Genomic DNA, 16,743 nt, shown 5'->3' on the forward strand with positions numbered 1-16,743 from the left:
TCCTGTTGGGAAAGAGCAGAACTGCTGAAAAATCCAGTGCTGATCAGAGTATTAACAATGGCAGCCCTAAAATGGAACTCGTTACCGATTTCTTAGCACTGACAACCATCACCTCATTGAGCAGAGAAAGAATAGAATCCTAAATAGGATGGCATACAATAATTCAGAATTAAAGATTTATTACTTCCCGTGTTCTTGATAAGTTCATTAAAATTTTTTGATAAGTACCTGCATTATCCTGATTTAAAAATCTATATATTCAATCGCAGGCCCCTCTTGCATTTGTAGAGTCTGTGTCACTCTTGCATCTGATTGGCTGAAATGTCATGCATTGAACTGCTACAACCTATGGTTGGGTGTGTAGAGATCTCACTGATGGACAAATGGCAAGTAGGAATAAAGTTGAGAAATTATGAGGCAGTAAACAGCTACCATTAGCTTGAGTGGAATAGGGCTGGAGCTAATTAAATTGTCCTGAGCATTTCTTGGAAAATCCTTTCTGATTCCATCTTGTTTTCAATAGCCAGAGGACATGGCATTAGAGACAAGGTTTGTAACATGATTGAACACATTACATAAGGAATCGCCTAGAGTCGCCTTTGTGTGGTTCCGTTTGGAAGTTTGTCTTTGCTGCCAAAGCCTCCTACAGGGTGTCTGCGATCTGTGCAAACAGGGCTTTTAACTGTGTATTTTAACCAATCACCAGATTAAAGAATTGTTAATGAGCAGCGAAGGATCTGAACCAGGAAGTGTAAGTTAGAATGCTGAACTCAATATCAAATCGGTTCAGAAAGTAAAACTGGTGGAGGGGGGCGGAGAATGAGTGGATTAAGAGTGCAGTAAACAGGGACACAAAGAAAAAGTACGAAAAAAGACATTTTAATTTTTTTTTTCAATCTCGAGCAACAACGAACAAGTTATTGTTCATGAACATGACAACATGACGTAGCGCATTTAATGTAATAAAATGTCCCCAGGTGCTTCACAGGAGCAGTCTGGAATTCTGAGTAACAAGGTCCAATTGAGATGACGCTCAGTGCAGCCATGTTACTATTATTGTTGCACACGTGGACTTCAGCCCCCAGAATGTTTAAACATAAATGGACTGGGACTTACTGTAAACAGCTAACGAACGGTACATGGTAAAAACAAAAATACCTGGAAAAACTCAGGTCTGGCAGCATCTGTGGAGAGGAGCACAGTTATGAATGGATCATTCGGACTCGAAAGGTTAGCTGTGTTCCTCTCCACAGATGCTGTCAGACCTGCTGAGTTTTTCCAGGTATTTTTGTTTTTGTTTTGGATTTCCAGCATCCGCAGTTTTTTTGCTTTCATCTGAATGGTACATGGTGTTAGTTAGACTTGCCCTTGTCGTGATTCATGGAAGTTTAACAGACAAGTTGCTGCAAGTGAGATATCGCAATGGGCGGTGCCTTCCACAGGGCGTCTTGAACCTGTACGTACAGGGCAACCAACATTGTATCTCCTTAACCAGTCAGGTTAAGGAATTGTTACTGAACAATGCAGAACCTAAGTTGTAAGTTAAAATAGTGAATTCAAGATCAAATCAGGTACAAAAGGCAAAATGAAGGAAGGGAAGAATGATTGGATTAAGAGAAGAATAAAAAGAGACCCAAAGAAGTTGTTGCAAAAAAAAAAAATCTTGAGCAACAATTAAAGGCTGAATGAATGAGATTCCATGTATGTAAAAGTTAATTTTCATTGCCAGAGAGGTTGTTTGACAGTAGTTAAGTTGAAAAAGGTTAATTCAACTGAAAGGGACCAGTTCTAACTTTCTTTGGTGAGTATAGCCCAAATCTGATGTAAGTACAGGAACTTCATGCTGTTCAGTGTATTTGAAATGGGGCAATGCTGTTCTTGTGCTGCTTCCAATGGAGTGGCACATCTTCGACAGCAGCTTCTAGATTTTTGCATTTGACTGTACACTTATGCTGGCCAGAAGCTGTTGCCCAATTCGCGAAAAAGCAATGGTGAGCACTATTAGCCTAGGTTGGTTTAAAGATACTTTCTGGCCCAAGGTTCCTCAGCAGCCTGATAGGCTAAAACTCCAGTAAGGCAACCTAAGGTTGACCTCCTTCACAATCTAATTCAACATTGTACAGTGAGTGTAGGGTTTGCAATAGGCAAGCTGTAACTCTTTCGAGTTGTCAACAGTCACAGATTGTAACTCTTTCGAGTACATTCATAGTTCTTGGTTTCCGGGAGTGGGACATGAACCCACAACCTTCTGATTCAAAGGCGAGGGTGCTATGAACTGAGCCACAGCTGACACCTCTAGGCAAGCTGTAAGGCGCTCTATAAGTGGCCAGCTTTGGTACCAATTATTCAGAAAGGAAATTGGTACTTAAAGCCAAATTCTAATTCCCCAATTGGATAAACCCATTTTCAATTATGTACAGCTTTTTGATTTAATATGCTATGGGGTCAGGGATAGTGGTTTCAAAGTTCACCCATCCCCAATGCTGTTATTGAGTGATTCTCTACCATTTTGGCAATTCTAAATTTAAAATTCAGTCACATCCTCTTACCATGTCATTGCTGAATTCCATGCTTCAAGCCCCTGCTCTTCTGAGCTCACTCATTCAGAATGGACCACGTTAAACATCATAACTATAGTCTATAATTGAACTCCAGATCTCAGTCTGAGTAAAGCCACAGGCGATAATTATTTTCTTTCCATACATTATCACCTTCTCCTCCGCTAACCTCGACATGGTACAATTATAGCAGGCAAACTCATCACAGCTTCTTAGGTGGGTATGGCCTTTTGGTATTTTGGAGTAGGCTGAAATTATTCCAAGGCTTTGTATCACGATCAAGTGGTGCTTTTCTAGCACGCCATCACTTTTCACAGTTTTAAAAACTCATGGAGACTTGTCCCATTCCCTATATAAAATGCAGTGTGAAATTGGGTAATTTCTCCTGTAGTTGCTTGTTGTTGCAACTGTCAGTTTGGTTCTCATCATCTCTGGGTAGAATCTTACCTATGGCGGGTGGGCTGGGAGCTCCGGGTGGGGGTGCCTGCGCCGCCATTTTACCCAGGCGGGCCAGTTAAGGCCCACCCAGTGTAACACGTGGCTGGTAGCGGGCGGGGGAGGAGGGAGAGTCAGGGCCTGTGCGCGAAAGAGCACAGCAATCTCCCTGAGGCACGGAGCTGCCTTGGGGATTAAGTAGATAATAGAAGTTTTAAAAAAATAAAGTTAAAAATTGTTTAAACATGACCCCTCATGTGACAGTGTCACGTGAGCTGGGTCATATTTGTGAAATTTACAAAATTTATTTATTAATTCTATACAACCTTCAGGAAACCTCATCCCGCCCGTGGATGAGGTTTCCTGGAAGATGCGAAGGCCGCTTGGGCTCTTCGCCTGCCCCCCCCCGCCGACCTTAAGGTTCGACGAGCAGCGTTGTTAATAAGGTCAATTGTTTTCTTACTGGCCTTAATAGGCCGTTGACAGTTCGGCGGGCGCACAGCTGCCTCCGGCGCGTGCCCGCTGAACGCAATATCGAAATGACGTGCCATGACGTCGGGGGGGACACGCATCATTTTACGCATCGGTGTGTCGGGCCTGCCCCGAAGGCTGACGACAATATTCCGCCCTTTATCTGAAACGGAAATATGAACATGGTAAAATAGTCACAATTATCGTGAAACTGTGATCGCTAGAATATGTTTAGGATCCAGTGTTACTCCAGAGATGGGTCCATAGATAATTAAACCGCTGCCATAGTCCCAGTACCGTAATGTATCCTTGCAATGGGGTCACATTGACGGATTATAATCTGCTGTGTATTTCTTTAAAAAAAAAATCCTTTTTGAGATGTGTGCATCACTTGATCAGCATTCCCCGTCTGTAGTTGCTCTGAGGACCTGGCGCTGGGCTGCCTTGTTGAACCGCTGAACTGATGGAACTTGAGTGTCTTTCTGGGCTACTTCAGGAAGCGGCTAAGACTCAATCATGCTGGTGTGGAACTGGAATCACATATGGGCCAGTGTGGGTAAAAATGGCATGTTCCAGTCCCTCCAAGATATGAATGGTCCATTTGTGTTTTTTGTGACAATCCTACGACTCTGTAGTCCCATTCCCCGATCCCAAAGTTTTATTTCCAGATGTGAGCTTTAAGCCGTTTCAATTCCCAGACTGCCAGGATGGGATTTGTATGAGCATTCCCTGGATTTTTACTGTAAGCATCCGTATTTCTACTCTGGTAACATGACCGTACAATACCATACCCTAAATCTATAGATAGGCATATTTGAGTACAAGTTGGGATGGGTCTCCTCTCTTTGGTCTTTGCCATTACAGCTGTCTCACTTGATTCCTGGCTAGACACTTGTTTTGTTTAGATTAGAAAGGAGCTCGATACAAGGCGTAGAAGGAGTAGGATAGAAGGCAGAGAAATGGGTCAAAACTGATCAAACTTGCAGAATGTCTCGTAGGTGGTTATAAACATGATTTTATCCGACGGTTGATCCTTTCTTTCTTTCTTTCTTTCAGTACTCTGAAGAGTTTGTGCAGTCGGCTTATCTGTCCCGTCGCCTTGCTTATTTCTGTGCCAGGAGACTTTCTGTTCTTCTCAGTGAAAACACTTCCAATCTTGTTCCTGCACATTCACCTCATATGATCATCGGACCAAATAACGCTCCTCTGGCTGCCCCCAGTCCTGCCGCTCCAGCTGTAGTGATGAGTCCGGTGCAGTCGGCCTTCTCAGATTTCCATTCGTGTCCTCAGCATCGTCCTTTAGTTTATGGCCTGAGCTGCATGTTGCAGGTGAGTGGTTCCTTCATATTTAGCAAACTGTGTCCCAGTGTCATGATTATTGTGATTCTTTTTTTTTAAAAAGTTCTTTTTCTGAAAATTGCTTCCGGGGAAAAAATAACTGCATCTGTTGAGGACAGCTGGCCGATGGAAAAGGGAAAGTCATGAGATGTGGGCGTCAATGGCAAGGCATTTATTGGCCATCTCTAGTCGCCTTTTGAGAAGGTGGCAGTGAGCTGCTTTGAACTGCTGCAGTATGTGTGGTGAAGTGGTGTTAGGAAGGGAATTCTGTAGCTATAGTGTTAATTTGCAGATAGCCTCGCCTTAATTAGATGGGGTTCAATTCGCCCAGCCAGGAGAGAGTTCAGTGCCAATCCTATTTGGTAAATTTGTTTTGATTGCAGGTGAGAGCGGCCACTCAGTAACCATTTAATTTTTCTTGTAACGTTTGATCTCTGGAAGTGGACAACGCCGGCAAGGTTGTAGTTATTGCCTTGACCAGGGGCAAGCCTTCTCTTTGAACCTCTGCACCCCTTTTAGTGTGCAACAATTGCTTTTACACCGAGTGGCTTCCTAGACCACTTCAGGGGAAATTGAGCTAACTACGTATTGGGAGACTGGAGTCATGTACCGACCTGACAAGGTATCCTTTCCCTGAAAGCTATTAATTTAATAATTTAGTTTACGTGACAATTTTGATCATTTTTCCTGTGTCACTATTCCAGCTGACGTTTCTACTGGACAAGCCAGTTGGCTTGATGGATCCTAACTTTTATTTTTTGTTAGACATGTGGAGAGTGGCTACTGAACAGGGTCACAGGAGTCAGCAGATGGACTTGTAACAAAAGAATAAAACATTTATTAACCAAGAAAAGATGAACTATATTACAATACTCCTTCACCCACAACCATACCTTTACAGATATATACAGATTCATAAAGATAAAACAAGTTATAAAAACTATCATATACTCTAACGTTCACAGTGAGCAGCATTTTCCCATTGGCGAGCGGGGATGGGGCCCACTTGCTGACGCGTAAAATGACAGGCGGTGACGTCAGGGGGGAGGGGGTGGTGGGCACTGCCCGTCATTCAGATTTTCAATTGCACGCCCGCCGAACTGTCAAAGGCCTATTAAGGCCTGTTATAAAGACATTAAATCATTTAAATGAGCTGCCTGTCCAACCTTAAGGTTGGGGGGGGGGTGGGGGGCCGGGGGGGGAGGGGGGGGGGTGCAGCAGGCAAAAAGCCCAGGCGGCCGTCGCATTTTTCACGGATCCTCATCCACAGGCGGGATGAGGTTTCATGAAGTGTTTAAAAAATCAGTAAATTTTTTTCCAAAATTTCATTAACATGTCCCAGCTCATGTGACACTGTCACATGAGGGGACACGTTACAAAAGTTTAAAAATCCTTTATTTAAAAGTTTAACACTGAAGCAAATCTTCCTGAAGCGCCTCCGTGCCTCAGGGAGATCCCTGTGCTCTTTCGTGCGCATGCGCATAAGAGCGCAAGGAGCCCTCCACTGCCCGCACAGGGAGCGCTCAGCGCTTCCAGGCGCGCGTCATGCTGGGCGGGCCTTAATTGGCCCGCCCACGTAAAATGGCGGCGCGTCCCCGCACAATCCCCCCCGACGGGAGGAAAATTCTCATCAGTTAGTACACAGTCCATGAGGCCAATAGGTGACCTGTGGTCAGGCACACCACACTCTGAAACCAAGTGACAGATACCACCCGAAACAGATGCTGTAGATCTCTCCCCAACCTCCTCCAGACGCTTGTCACACTGTGAACCAGCCGGTTTCACTGAACTTGTCTTTCACACGAGGGTTTCCAATCTCCACTCTTGAAGAAGCTGCTTTGGAATCTACTCCCAAACGACGCTTTCCCTCGGGCGCCTTCCGCAAAGGTCCACCTCTAGGATTTCGGACTCTCCTTCCGATGTTCCTCTCCCCTGGATCGCCACATGCATACAAGCTTCCTTCCACGCACTCTCTGTCAGACTCAGCCGTGCCAACCGGACGGCACTGCTTCACATACCCATAGTAAAGAGTTTCAGACTTCGTCTGTCTTGGATCTTCTTGCTTCTTGCAAGCCTATTTTGTTCCAAGTCTGCGTCCTGCAGCTTTCTCCCTTTAGTCCTGGAGCCTTTCTCTGCTCCTCACTCAACTTCACTCAACAGGACCTTTTCTAGATTCCTGTCCTTGACCTTTGACTCGAGGGTCTTCTCGGGACCCCCTCCTTCTGTTCTTTGGGGAAGCCTGCTTCCTGCAGCTTCCTGCAGCCCAGCTTCTAACTCCTGTTTCCAGCTTTAGTTTGGGACTTGCTATTTATCCCCCTCCTTTGCTGCTTCTGCTGGCAACTCCTTTCAACTTTAAAGCACACTGACCAACTTGCTTTCGGTGTCTGTGTGTGTGGCCTCTCTCTCTCGCTCTCTCTCTCTTTCTTTCTCTCTACCCCTGTTGCTAGGCAACAGCACAGTTTTTTTTATACCTTTGTTTTATTTCTCTTCAAGAGTTATAATATCTCATTAAAATGCAGATATCTTTTAAAGTGAATCTAAAACTTAAGTTTCCCCTTTCTTAACACGCAAATACAGAAATACAAATCAACTTAAACATTAAAGCTAAAACTCATACCTAGCACCCACAATTACAAATATAACTTACTTAAAACTATCTCTAGTTCCTAACACCTGATGCTAGCCTATTAAATATCAGATTGATTAAATTCAGTTTCATTACTTGCCATAATGGGAATTGGACTCCCAAATTCTGGTTGCCTGCCTGGTGCTATTATTAAATAACCTACTTGTTAGTTTTTACAAAAGGGGTCCAGTGAACCCCCGAATGCTCTCTCGCTCAAATCTACAGCGACACAATAGTAGAGTTATATTTCAAAGCCCTGAGATGCTGCGGGGGGAGTTCTCTGTTTCTCTCAGCGTTTCGCTGGTCTCTGAAGTTAAAGGGAAACTAGAAGACTCCTCCCCCTGAGCAGGACTTCAGTGTTTGTGCCAAACTGAAGAAGTCTGGGACTGTCTCCTCGAGGGCTCCAGTCTGTGGTAGGGCTAGATCCTGGAGTATGTAGGTTTCCAAGTGATGGCGTACCTGCAGCCTTGTGTATCGACAGAAGTTAGTGAATATTACATGAAACATGATAATAGAGGAGAATAATTGGCATGTAGGTTGGTAGTTCCTCTATCTGCTGTTGGGAGGTTGGTTCAGCTTTCAACTAGGATTTTTTCTTTCCCTCTCACTTATAGTGTGTTCTTGCTTTCTCTCCCTCTCTCTCGCTCTCTCTCTCTCCCTCTCTCTTTCTCTCTCTCTCTCTCCCTCTCCCCCTCTCTCTCACTTTCCCCAACCCCCCCTCTCTCTCCCTCTCTCTTTGCTTCTTCTTCCTTTCCTCTCTCTGACGGGATTGACCTAATCGCAATTCACTTCTTAAAGGGACAAGTCCACAAACTGTCCGTAATTGAGCATTTAAAATAATAATCTAACTTGGAAAAAGGCCATGAAGATGCCCGATGTGTGAAACAAGACTGTACGACTTCTTACAGGGTCATGAGCTCTGATTTCTTAGCTCGCTTTCCATAACCTCAGAGCATTTGAAGCATGCACCAAATCTAAAAAGCGTCAAACCTCACTCCTTTTGAAGATTTTTTTAGAAAAACTATGATACAACATGTCATGATCTTAACTGTAATGAATGAAAATAATAAACCAATACAACAATCTAGTGCAATGTTTTAGAGCTTGTTATAGTTATTTATATTACAACAGAAATTATATTGTGATAATTGTGTTGACAAACAGGGCTTCCCAAGTTTAGTGGAGCGATTGCCAATGTTATCATATCTTTTTTTTTTCCATATTTGTTGATTCATCAGCAAATTGGTTTGCTGTTTGTGCTTTCAAAGGCTATGACAAAGAGTAAGAGGAGTGTCTTGTTTGTAACTGCAGCCAAGTCCCAAAGCGAAGAAGTTTGGAAGCCTCTATCCTGGAATCCAGTTGGGTAGGATTTAGAAGGTGAATCTAACAATGCGGGCGCGCAAGGAAACAAATGTGCATCACAGCTCAAGAAAATCTTTCAATGCATTGAGTGGGAGCAAATAAAACAAACTCTTCCTGCTGAACAGAAACGTTCACTAGCTATCCCTGAGAAAGGTGTTGCACATGTCGAGTGGGTGACATGTTACTAAGAGGCAGGAATATTGGAAGCTTGAAATGAAGGTAGAAAACGCTGCAGGGACTGCAGCCCACAGACGAGAAAGGCAGGCCGATGTTTCGTGTATGACGGACAATTGTGTTTCAAACATTTACGGATCATCCTGCTTTTTTAGGGTGTCTGCCGTGGCTCAGTGGGTAGTGCTTTCGCCCTGGAACCAGAAAGTTCTGTGGGGGTCAAGGTCCACGTCAGAGACCGAGAACAAAATCTCGACTTTAGTGTGCAGTGCTGAAGGAGTCTCTCAGATGAGGCGTTAAAACGAGGCCCAGACGCTCCTCTCGGGTGGCATGAAAGATCCTAAGTCGCAAGTTTGAGGAAGACCCAGGAAGTTCTCTCCGGTTTCCTGGCCTATATTTATTCCTCGCCCAACTTCAATCTGAAAAAAAGCAATAGACTATCTGCCCGTTAGCCCATTGCTGTTTGTGGGACCTTGCTGTGCACCAGCTGGCTGTCGCGTTTCCTACATTATGACAGCGACTGTACTTCAGAAAGGAATTAATTTGCCTGAGGGTGTGGTAGAGGCAGGAACCCTCACAACATTTAAGAAGTATTTAGATGAGCTCTTGAAACACCATAGCGTACAGGGCTATGGGCCAAGTGCTGGAAAATGGGATTAGAATACAGAGGTGCTTGATGGCCGGCAGGGACACGATGGGCAGAAGGGCCTGTTTCTGTGCCGTATAACTCTGACTCTATGGCTCTAATTTGTTGTAAAGCGCTTTGTGATGTCCTGAGGTTGTGAAAAGTTTGATAGAAGACCAGGTTCTTTCTTTCGAGTACTTGCCTATTGACCTGTCATGAATTTCCAGCAGGCTCTCTCTTTCAACCAAGCACTTGTTATGATTTGGAATATGGAAGGAATTTCAGAAGTGTGGAGCTGTGGCCCCATTCACAAATTAAATATTTGCGCATCTCCTAACTTTGTTTTATCCTCGGTCTGTTTTAAACTGTTTGGCAGAAACCCTCAAGGTCGGTTGTGAGCTTTTATGTTTAAGCAAATATTTAGTTGCTTTGACAGGGATGATTGATACGGCAGGAGCTAGGCTTAATGTTACTTGGGTCTGGTTTAAACACGTGCCAGTTTAACAGGGCATTGCTTTTGTGTTTTGCTTGCAAATGTGGCATTAAAGTATCTTTTGTGAAGCGTGTAGCAAAGCTTTTTTAAAGTGTGAACCTTTTTTTTATTCTTTCAGTGATGCAGCAGGCATCACTGGCAAGGTCAGCATTTCTTGCCCATCCCTAATTGCCCTTGAACTGAGTGGCTTGCTAGACCATCGCTGAGGGCAGTCTTGAGTCACACGTAGGTCAGACCAGGCAATGACGACAGATTTCCTTCCCTAAAGGGGTATTGGCGAACTAAATGGTTTTTACAATCAATGAGCGTTTCACTGTCACCGTCACTGAGACTAGCTTTTAGTGCCAGATTTTATTAATTGAGTTTAAGTTTCACCAGCTGCCACAGTGGGATTTGAACCCGTGTGTCCAGGGCATTAACCAGGGCCTCTGGATTGCTAGTTCAGTGACATTACCATTACGCCACTGTCTCACCATGATGTCTTCTGCTCTTATGATGTTTATTGAGGGGTAAATCTTGGCTGGATACTGAAAGAATTGCTCATCTCTAATACTTGTGCCAAGGGGCCTTTTGCATTCAACTGTGGGGGCAGGTGGGGCCTTGATTTAATGTCTCATCGGAAAGGTGGCACCTTCAGAAGTGCAGCACTCCTTGAAGCACCGTGCTGAAGTGTCAGCCTGAAGAGTGGCTGAAGTCCCTGGAGTGAGTCAGTCTCAAACCCACGACTCCTGTCTTGGAGGCAGGGGTGTTACTACGGAGTCAAAAGTTGACACATTGAATTCGAGTGGAAGCTGGTGAGCTGTTTTTAAACCACAGTGCAATGAAAATGCAAGTAGAAGAAAGATTATATAGAGTCACCAGAAGTTACCTGTTCAGTGGTCAGGTTTTTGTTCGTTTTAACTGGAGGGAGTTAATCCTCCCCCATTAACAAGATGAAACGTGGGCAACTACAACTCTTGGATGAGTTCAACACTGGAAGTGAAATAGGTATGGGAGGAGGAATGATCAACGATGCTGAAATAATTTGTATTAACTTACTTTTTGGCTCAGGCTAGTTGAAACTTAAAAAATAAGGCACCCAAGGTCATCTAGTGATTGCAATTATCTAGTCCTATCCACTAACACCACTGCACATGTGCCAAATTGAAATAAATCCATTTCAAAATGCCTTGAAAATTCTGTCTGGCTTCTTTTCTTTCTCCTCCACTGCTAATTTTCTCCCCTTTCCTTCTGTGAAGCACATTGTAATGTTTTATTCCATTTGTGCGCTATATAAATGCAAACTGTTGTTGGTGTTTCTGAGCGTACGGTTCCACAGGGGCCGAGTTGTTGTCTGGTACCTTATCCCGTTATCCATTCCTCATGAAAGCAAAATACTGTGGCTGCTGGAAATCTGAAATCAAAAACAAAAAAGGCTGGAAAAACCCAGCGTCTGTGGAGAGAGAAACAGAATTAACGTTTTGAGTCTGTACGACTTCTTCCGAGCTAAGGAGAAGTAGAAATGTGATGGACCTAATACTGTTTTAAGAGGGGGTAGAGCAGGTGGAGCAAGATAGAAGGTCAGGGATAGGTGGGAGCTGAGGAGAGATTGACAATGATGTCATGGACACAAGATAAAGGGAGTGTTAACAGTCGTGTTAGAGACTAAAGAGATGCTGATAGTGGTGTAAAGGTAAGAGCAGAATGTGTTAATAGCAGAACAAGGGTCAGTGCTCTGTGAAAGCACTACATGGAAACCAGTGACAGATAGCCCTGTGGTTGGGCGGCAGGGGGAGGTGGTGGGTGGGTTTGGGGGGAAAAAGCGAATAAATAAATATATAATAAAAATTGAAATTAAAATTAGGCTTAAAAAAAATCACCAAAAAAAACAATTGGGTTAAGAAAGGGGTAAAGGTGGAGGAGCGAGGTCGTGGCCTGAAGTCGTTGAACTCGAGGCTATAAAGTACCTAAGCGAAAGATGAGGTGCTGTTCCTCCAGTTTGCGTTGAGCTTCACTGGAGCAATGCAGCAGGCCAAGGACGGACATGTGGGTATGAGAGCAGGATGGAGTGTTGAAATGACAAGCAACAGGAAGGCCTGGGTCATTGCTTGCAGACTGAGCGAAGGTGTTCTGCAAAGCAGTCACCCAGTCTGCATTTAGTCTCCCCAGTGTAGAGGAGACCGCCTTGGGAGCAGTGAATGCAGTAGACCAAACTGAAGGAGGCGCAAGTGAAGCGCTGCTTCACTTGAAAGGAGTGCATGAGGCCTCAGGCGGTGAGGAGATAGGAGGTGAAGCGGCAGGTGTTGCATCTTCCGCGTTTGCATGGGAAGGTGCCATGGGGACGGGATGAGGAGTTAGGGGTGACGGAGGAGTGGGCCAGGGTGTCACGGCGGGAACGGTCCCTTTGGAATGCTGACAGGTGAGGGGAAGACGTGTTTGGTGGTGGCATCTTGCTGGAATTGGCAGAAGTGGCAGAGGATGATCCTTTGAATGCGGAAGCTGGTGAGGTGAAAAGTGAGGACCAAGGGGACCCTATCATGGTTCTGGGAGAGGGGGGTGAGGTGCGGGAAATGGGCCGGACACAGTTGAGGGCCCTGTCAACCACAGTGGGGGGAACCCTCGGTTAAGGAAGAAGGAAGACATTTCAGAAGCACCGTTTTGGAAGGTGGCATCACCTGAACAGAGGTGACGAAGGCGGAGGAACTGGAAGACAGGGTGCAAGGAGCTGTAGTCGAGGTAGCTGTGGGAGTCGGTAGGCTTGTAATGAATATTGGTGGGCAGTCTATCGCCAGAATTGGAGACAGAGAGGTCAAGGAAGGGGATGGACCATGTGAAGGTGAGAGAGGTGGAAGTTGGAAGCAAAATTAATACTTTTTTCCATGTCCAGATGAGAGCCTGAAGAGGCACCGCTGCAGTCATTGATGTACTGAAAAAAGAGTTGTGGGAGGGGGTCTGAGTAGTACTGGAACAAGGAATGTTCCACATACCCCACAAAAAGACAGACATAACTGGGGCCCATGTGAGTACCCATAGCCACACCTTTTATTTGGAGTTAAGAAGAAATTGTTCAGTGAGAGAACAAGTTCAGCCAGACGGAGGAGAGTGGTTGTGGATGGTGATTGTTTAGGCCTCTGTTCAAAGAAGAAGCGGAGAGTCCTCAGACCATCCTGGTAGGAGATGGAGGTGTAGAGGGATTGGACGTCCTTGGTGAAGAACAGGCGGTTAGGTCCAGGGAACTGGAAATTGTTGATATGGCGTAGGTCATCAGAGGATTTGCGAATGTAGATGGGAAGGGACTGCACAAGGGGAGAGAGAATGGAATCAAAATAGGAAGAAATGAGTTCCGTGGGGCAGGAACAGGTTGACACGATGGGTCTACTGGGACGGTCCTGTTTGTGGACTTTGGGAAGGAGGTAGAAGCGGGCCGTGCGGGGTTGGGAGACTGAGGTTGGAAGCTGTGGAGGGAAGATCTCCAGAGTAGATGAGGTCAGTGACAGTTCTGGAAACAATAGCTTGATGTTCAGTGGTGGGGTCATGGTCCAGGGGGAGGCAGGTAAAAGTGTCTGAGAGTTGCTGCTCAGCCTCTGCGAGGTAGAGGTCAGTACGCCAGACAACAACAGCACCGCCCTTGTTGGACCTGAGAGAACGGAGTGCAGCAAGTTCAGAAGGAGACAGGTTGGAGTGGGTGAGAGGAGCAGAGAAATAAAGACGATTGATGTCACGCCGACAGTTCTTAACGAAAAAAATCAAGGGCAGGTAATAGGCCAGAGGGAGGAGTCCAGGTAAAGGGAGAATACTGTAGGCAGGTGAAAGGATCCGTTGAACGTATAAAATTCATCACATCTCTACTTCACTTTACCTCTGAAGTAGAGTCGTACGGACTCGAAACATTAACACTGTTTCTCTTGCCACAGATGCTGCCAGACCTGCTGAGCTTTACCAGCATTTTTTGTTTCTACATCCATTCTTCATGACTGAATTAGAACAGCGAGTGCCAGAAGAGCAGTGAGGTTTTGCGCAATAAGCATTCCTTCGCTCCATTTCCCGTGCGCTGGGGCTCTGGCAATGGCAGTGTTGGGACAGGCAGGCAAATAAACTTTCTTTTCCCTCTTCAGTCTCGGGCTGGATTCCACAGCTGAGTAGACTATGTTCCTCTACTCTATGGCTGGCCACTGGGGAGGGGGGGTGGGGAAAGAGGGTGTGAAAGGGTAAATCTCTCACATAAAGATCCATTTGATCCATTAAAGCTCATCCCTTTGTCCCAGATCCTTTGTAATAACAGTCAGATGCTTTTCGAATGACTCCCCTGCTTTTGTCGCCATTGACGCTTCGGTAGATCATTGAGAGTGCTAAATGTTGAAATAAAGAAATCCTTCCCAACATTTATTTTTATTTGCTGTCCATTCATTTATCCTATGTTTTCTGGCTTAGATTGCATTTGTGATTTTCGAGATTCATACAAACTGTGCCACCTCCCTTTCTTTCTCTCCCCCTTTTTCTCTCCTTTTTGTTTTCATGTAGCTCATCCATTTATGGAATGGATGCTGACTCACACTCAGGGCCATCACCCTGGGACCTGGGCCAACATTGATGACCTTCCGTGGGAAAGTGCAAAGCACCAGTTTGTGTCCAGATCTCTGACGGGCGAAGATGGTCGTCTAGGGGGTGCAGCGGTAATGTCACTGGACTAGTAATCCAGAGGCGCAGGGCAGTGCCCTGGGGACCACGGGTTCAAATCCCATCATGGCAGCCGGTGGAATTTAAGTTCAATTCACAAATCTGGAATATAAAGCTAGTCTCTAATGGCCACCATGACAACCATCATGAATTGTTGTAAAACCTCATCTGGTTCACTAATGTCCTTAAGGGAAGGAAATCTACCATATTTCCCTGGCCTGACATACCTGTGACTCCAGACCCACAGCAATACAGTTGGCTCTCAACTACCCTCTGAAATGCCTAGCAAGCTACTCAGTTCAAGGACAATTTGGGAATGGCAACAAATGCTGAGCTTGCCAGCAACACCCGCATGCCACAAAAGAATAACAAAATACGTAGCAACACAGGCACTGCAGTCTCCTGTCCCGCCTTGTATTAGATCGTTATTAATAGTGCTCAAGCACATGAAGTGTGGAATGAGACAGCACTCATCAGATCTCATCTTTCCACCCATCAAATACAGGCTAGCCTATCACAGACCATGCCACACATTTAATCTCCACTGGGAAAACTCTACATTATCCTCCCTAATTCTTAAAGGTTATGGAGCTACCTTGGGTCACTCATCACAGAAGATGCAGAGGCTACCAAAGCATTTTGGGCTAGACTTAACAAGGGTCATGGCATTGTAGGCTCACTTAAGAGTGTGGAGTCGCCACAGCATCTCGCTTACAATGAAAATTCACCCCTTGTGTGGCTGGTGACAAAGTATGGATGTGAAAGTTGGACCATCAAGAAGAGTGACGAGGCTCAAATAAGACCATTCGAAATGAACGGACTCGGACAGAGATTGTGTGTGTCACAGACGGTCAAGCAGACGAATGAGTGTGCGCTTGAGAAAGCTGGTGTTAAGAGGGACTTGTCTGAGGCCAGTGATATCAAGGAAGCTCTCTCATTTTGGACATGTGATGCTAACAGACAGGGACTGCAGGAGCAGGGGGACCTGTGTGTTTATGTGCATAAGTCATTGAGGGTGGAACAGATTGTGAGAGCAGTTAACAAAGCATATAGTATCCTAGGCTCTATTAAGAGGTGTATAGAGTACAAGAGCAAGGAGATTATGTTATACTTGTATAAGACACTAATTCAGCCTCAGCTGTTGTATTATGCCCAGTTCTGGGTGCCGCACTTTAGGAAGGATGTGAAGGCATTGGAGGGGATGCAGAACAGATTCACGAGAATGGTCCCAGTGATGAGGAACTTCAGTTATGAAGATAGATTGGAGAAGTTAGGACTTTTTTCCTTGGAGAAAAGAAGGCTGAGGGGAGATTTGGTAGAGGTGTTCAAAATCGTGAGGGGTCCAGACAGAGTAGATAGGGAGAAACTGTTCCCACTCATGAAAGGATCGAGAATGAGAGGGCACAGATTTAAAGTAATTGGCAAAAGAAGCAAGAGTGATATGAGAGAAATTTTTTCACTCAGCAAGTGGTTAAGGTCTGGAATGCACTGCCTGAGAGTGTGGTGGAGGCAGATTCAATTGAAATATTCAAAAAGGAATTAGACTCTTATCAGAAAAGGCCGAAGGTGGGAGAATGGCAGCAAGCGAAATGCTCATTTGGAGAACCGGTGCAGACATGATGGGCCGAATGACCTCCTTATGCACTGTGACAATTCTGTGATTCCCAGTGTGTTTGGAAAAAGAAATAATGCAAGGCAAAACGCCTGAAAAACGTGCACAAGATGGCATGGATGGACAATATCAGATGTGCCTATGGGACAGGCAGTGAGGGTGGCGGAGAATCAGTGGAGAAAGATTGTTCGTAGTGTGGCCAACCCTCGGAACGAAGACGAATGAAAGACCAGTTAAGACAGGGAATGGAGCAAACTTGACGAGTTGTGCCGCGTGTTGATGGTGTGGAGGATATAGATCATTCAAAAGCTGAAGGCCTTGCTAGAGAATCACATCAATTTGCCGGAGCTGCATTTTTTGCCACAAAATTATATTTATTCGTGGAAATTTATTCGG

General features: G+C 45.2%; 1 protein-coding gene across 1 annotated transcript in view; it reads left to right on the top strand.

Moving 5' to 3' along the window:
• LOC144693984 (mediator of RNA polymerase II transcription subunit 12-like protein) overlaps positions 1-16,743 on the top strand; it is a 590,784-nt gene that overhangs the window by 94,351 nt on the left and 479,690 nt on the right. Inside the window, exon 8 of the mRNA XM_078564267.1 lies at positions 4,521-4,793. Coding sequence (XP_078420393.1) covers positions 4,521-4,793 — 273 coding nt within the window. The remainder of the gene's footprint in view (positions 1-4,520; positions 4,794-16,743) is intronic.

Source organism: Cetorhinus maximus, chromosome 19 (assembly GCF_964194155.1).
Source record: "Cetorhinus maximus chromosome 19, sCetMax3.hap1.1, whole genome shotgun sequence".
Classification (NCBI taxonomy): Eukaryota; Metazoa; Chordata; class Chondrichthyes; order Lamniformes; family Cetorhinidae; genus Cetorhinus; species Cetorhinus maximus.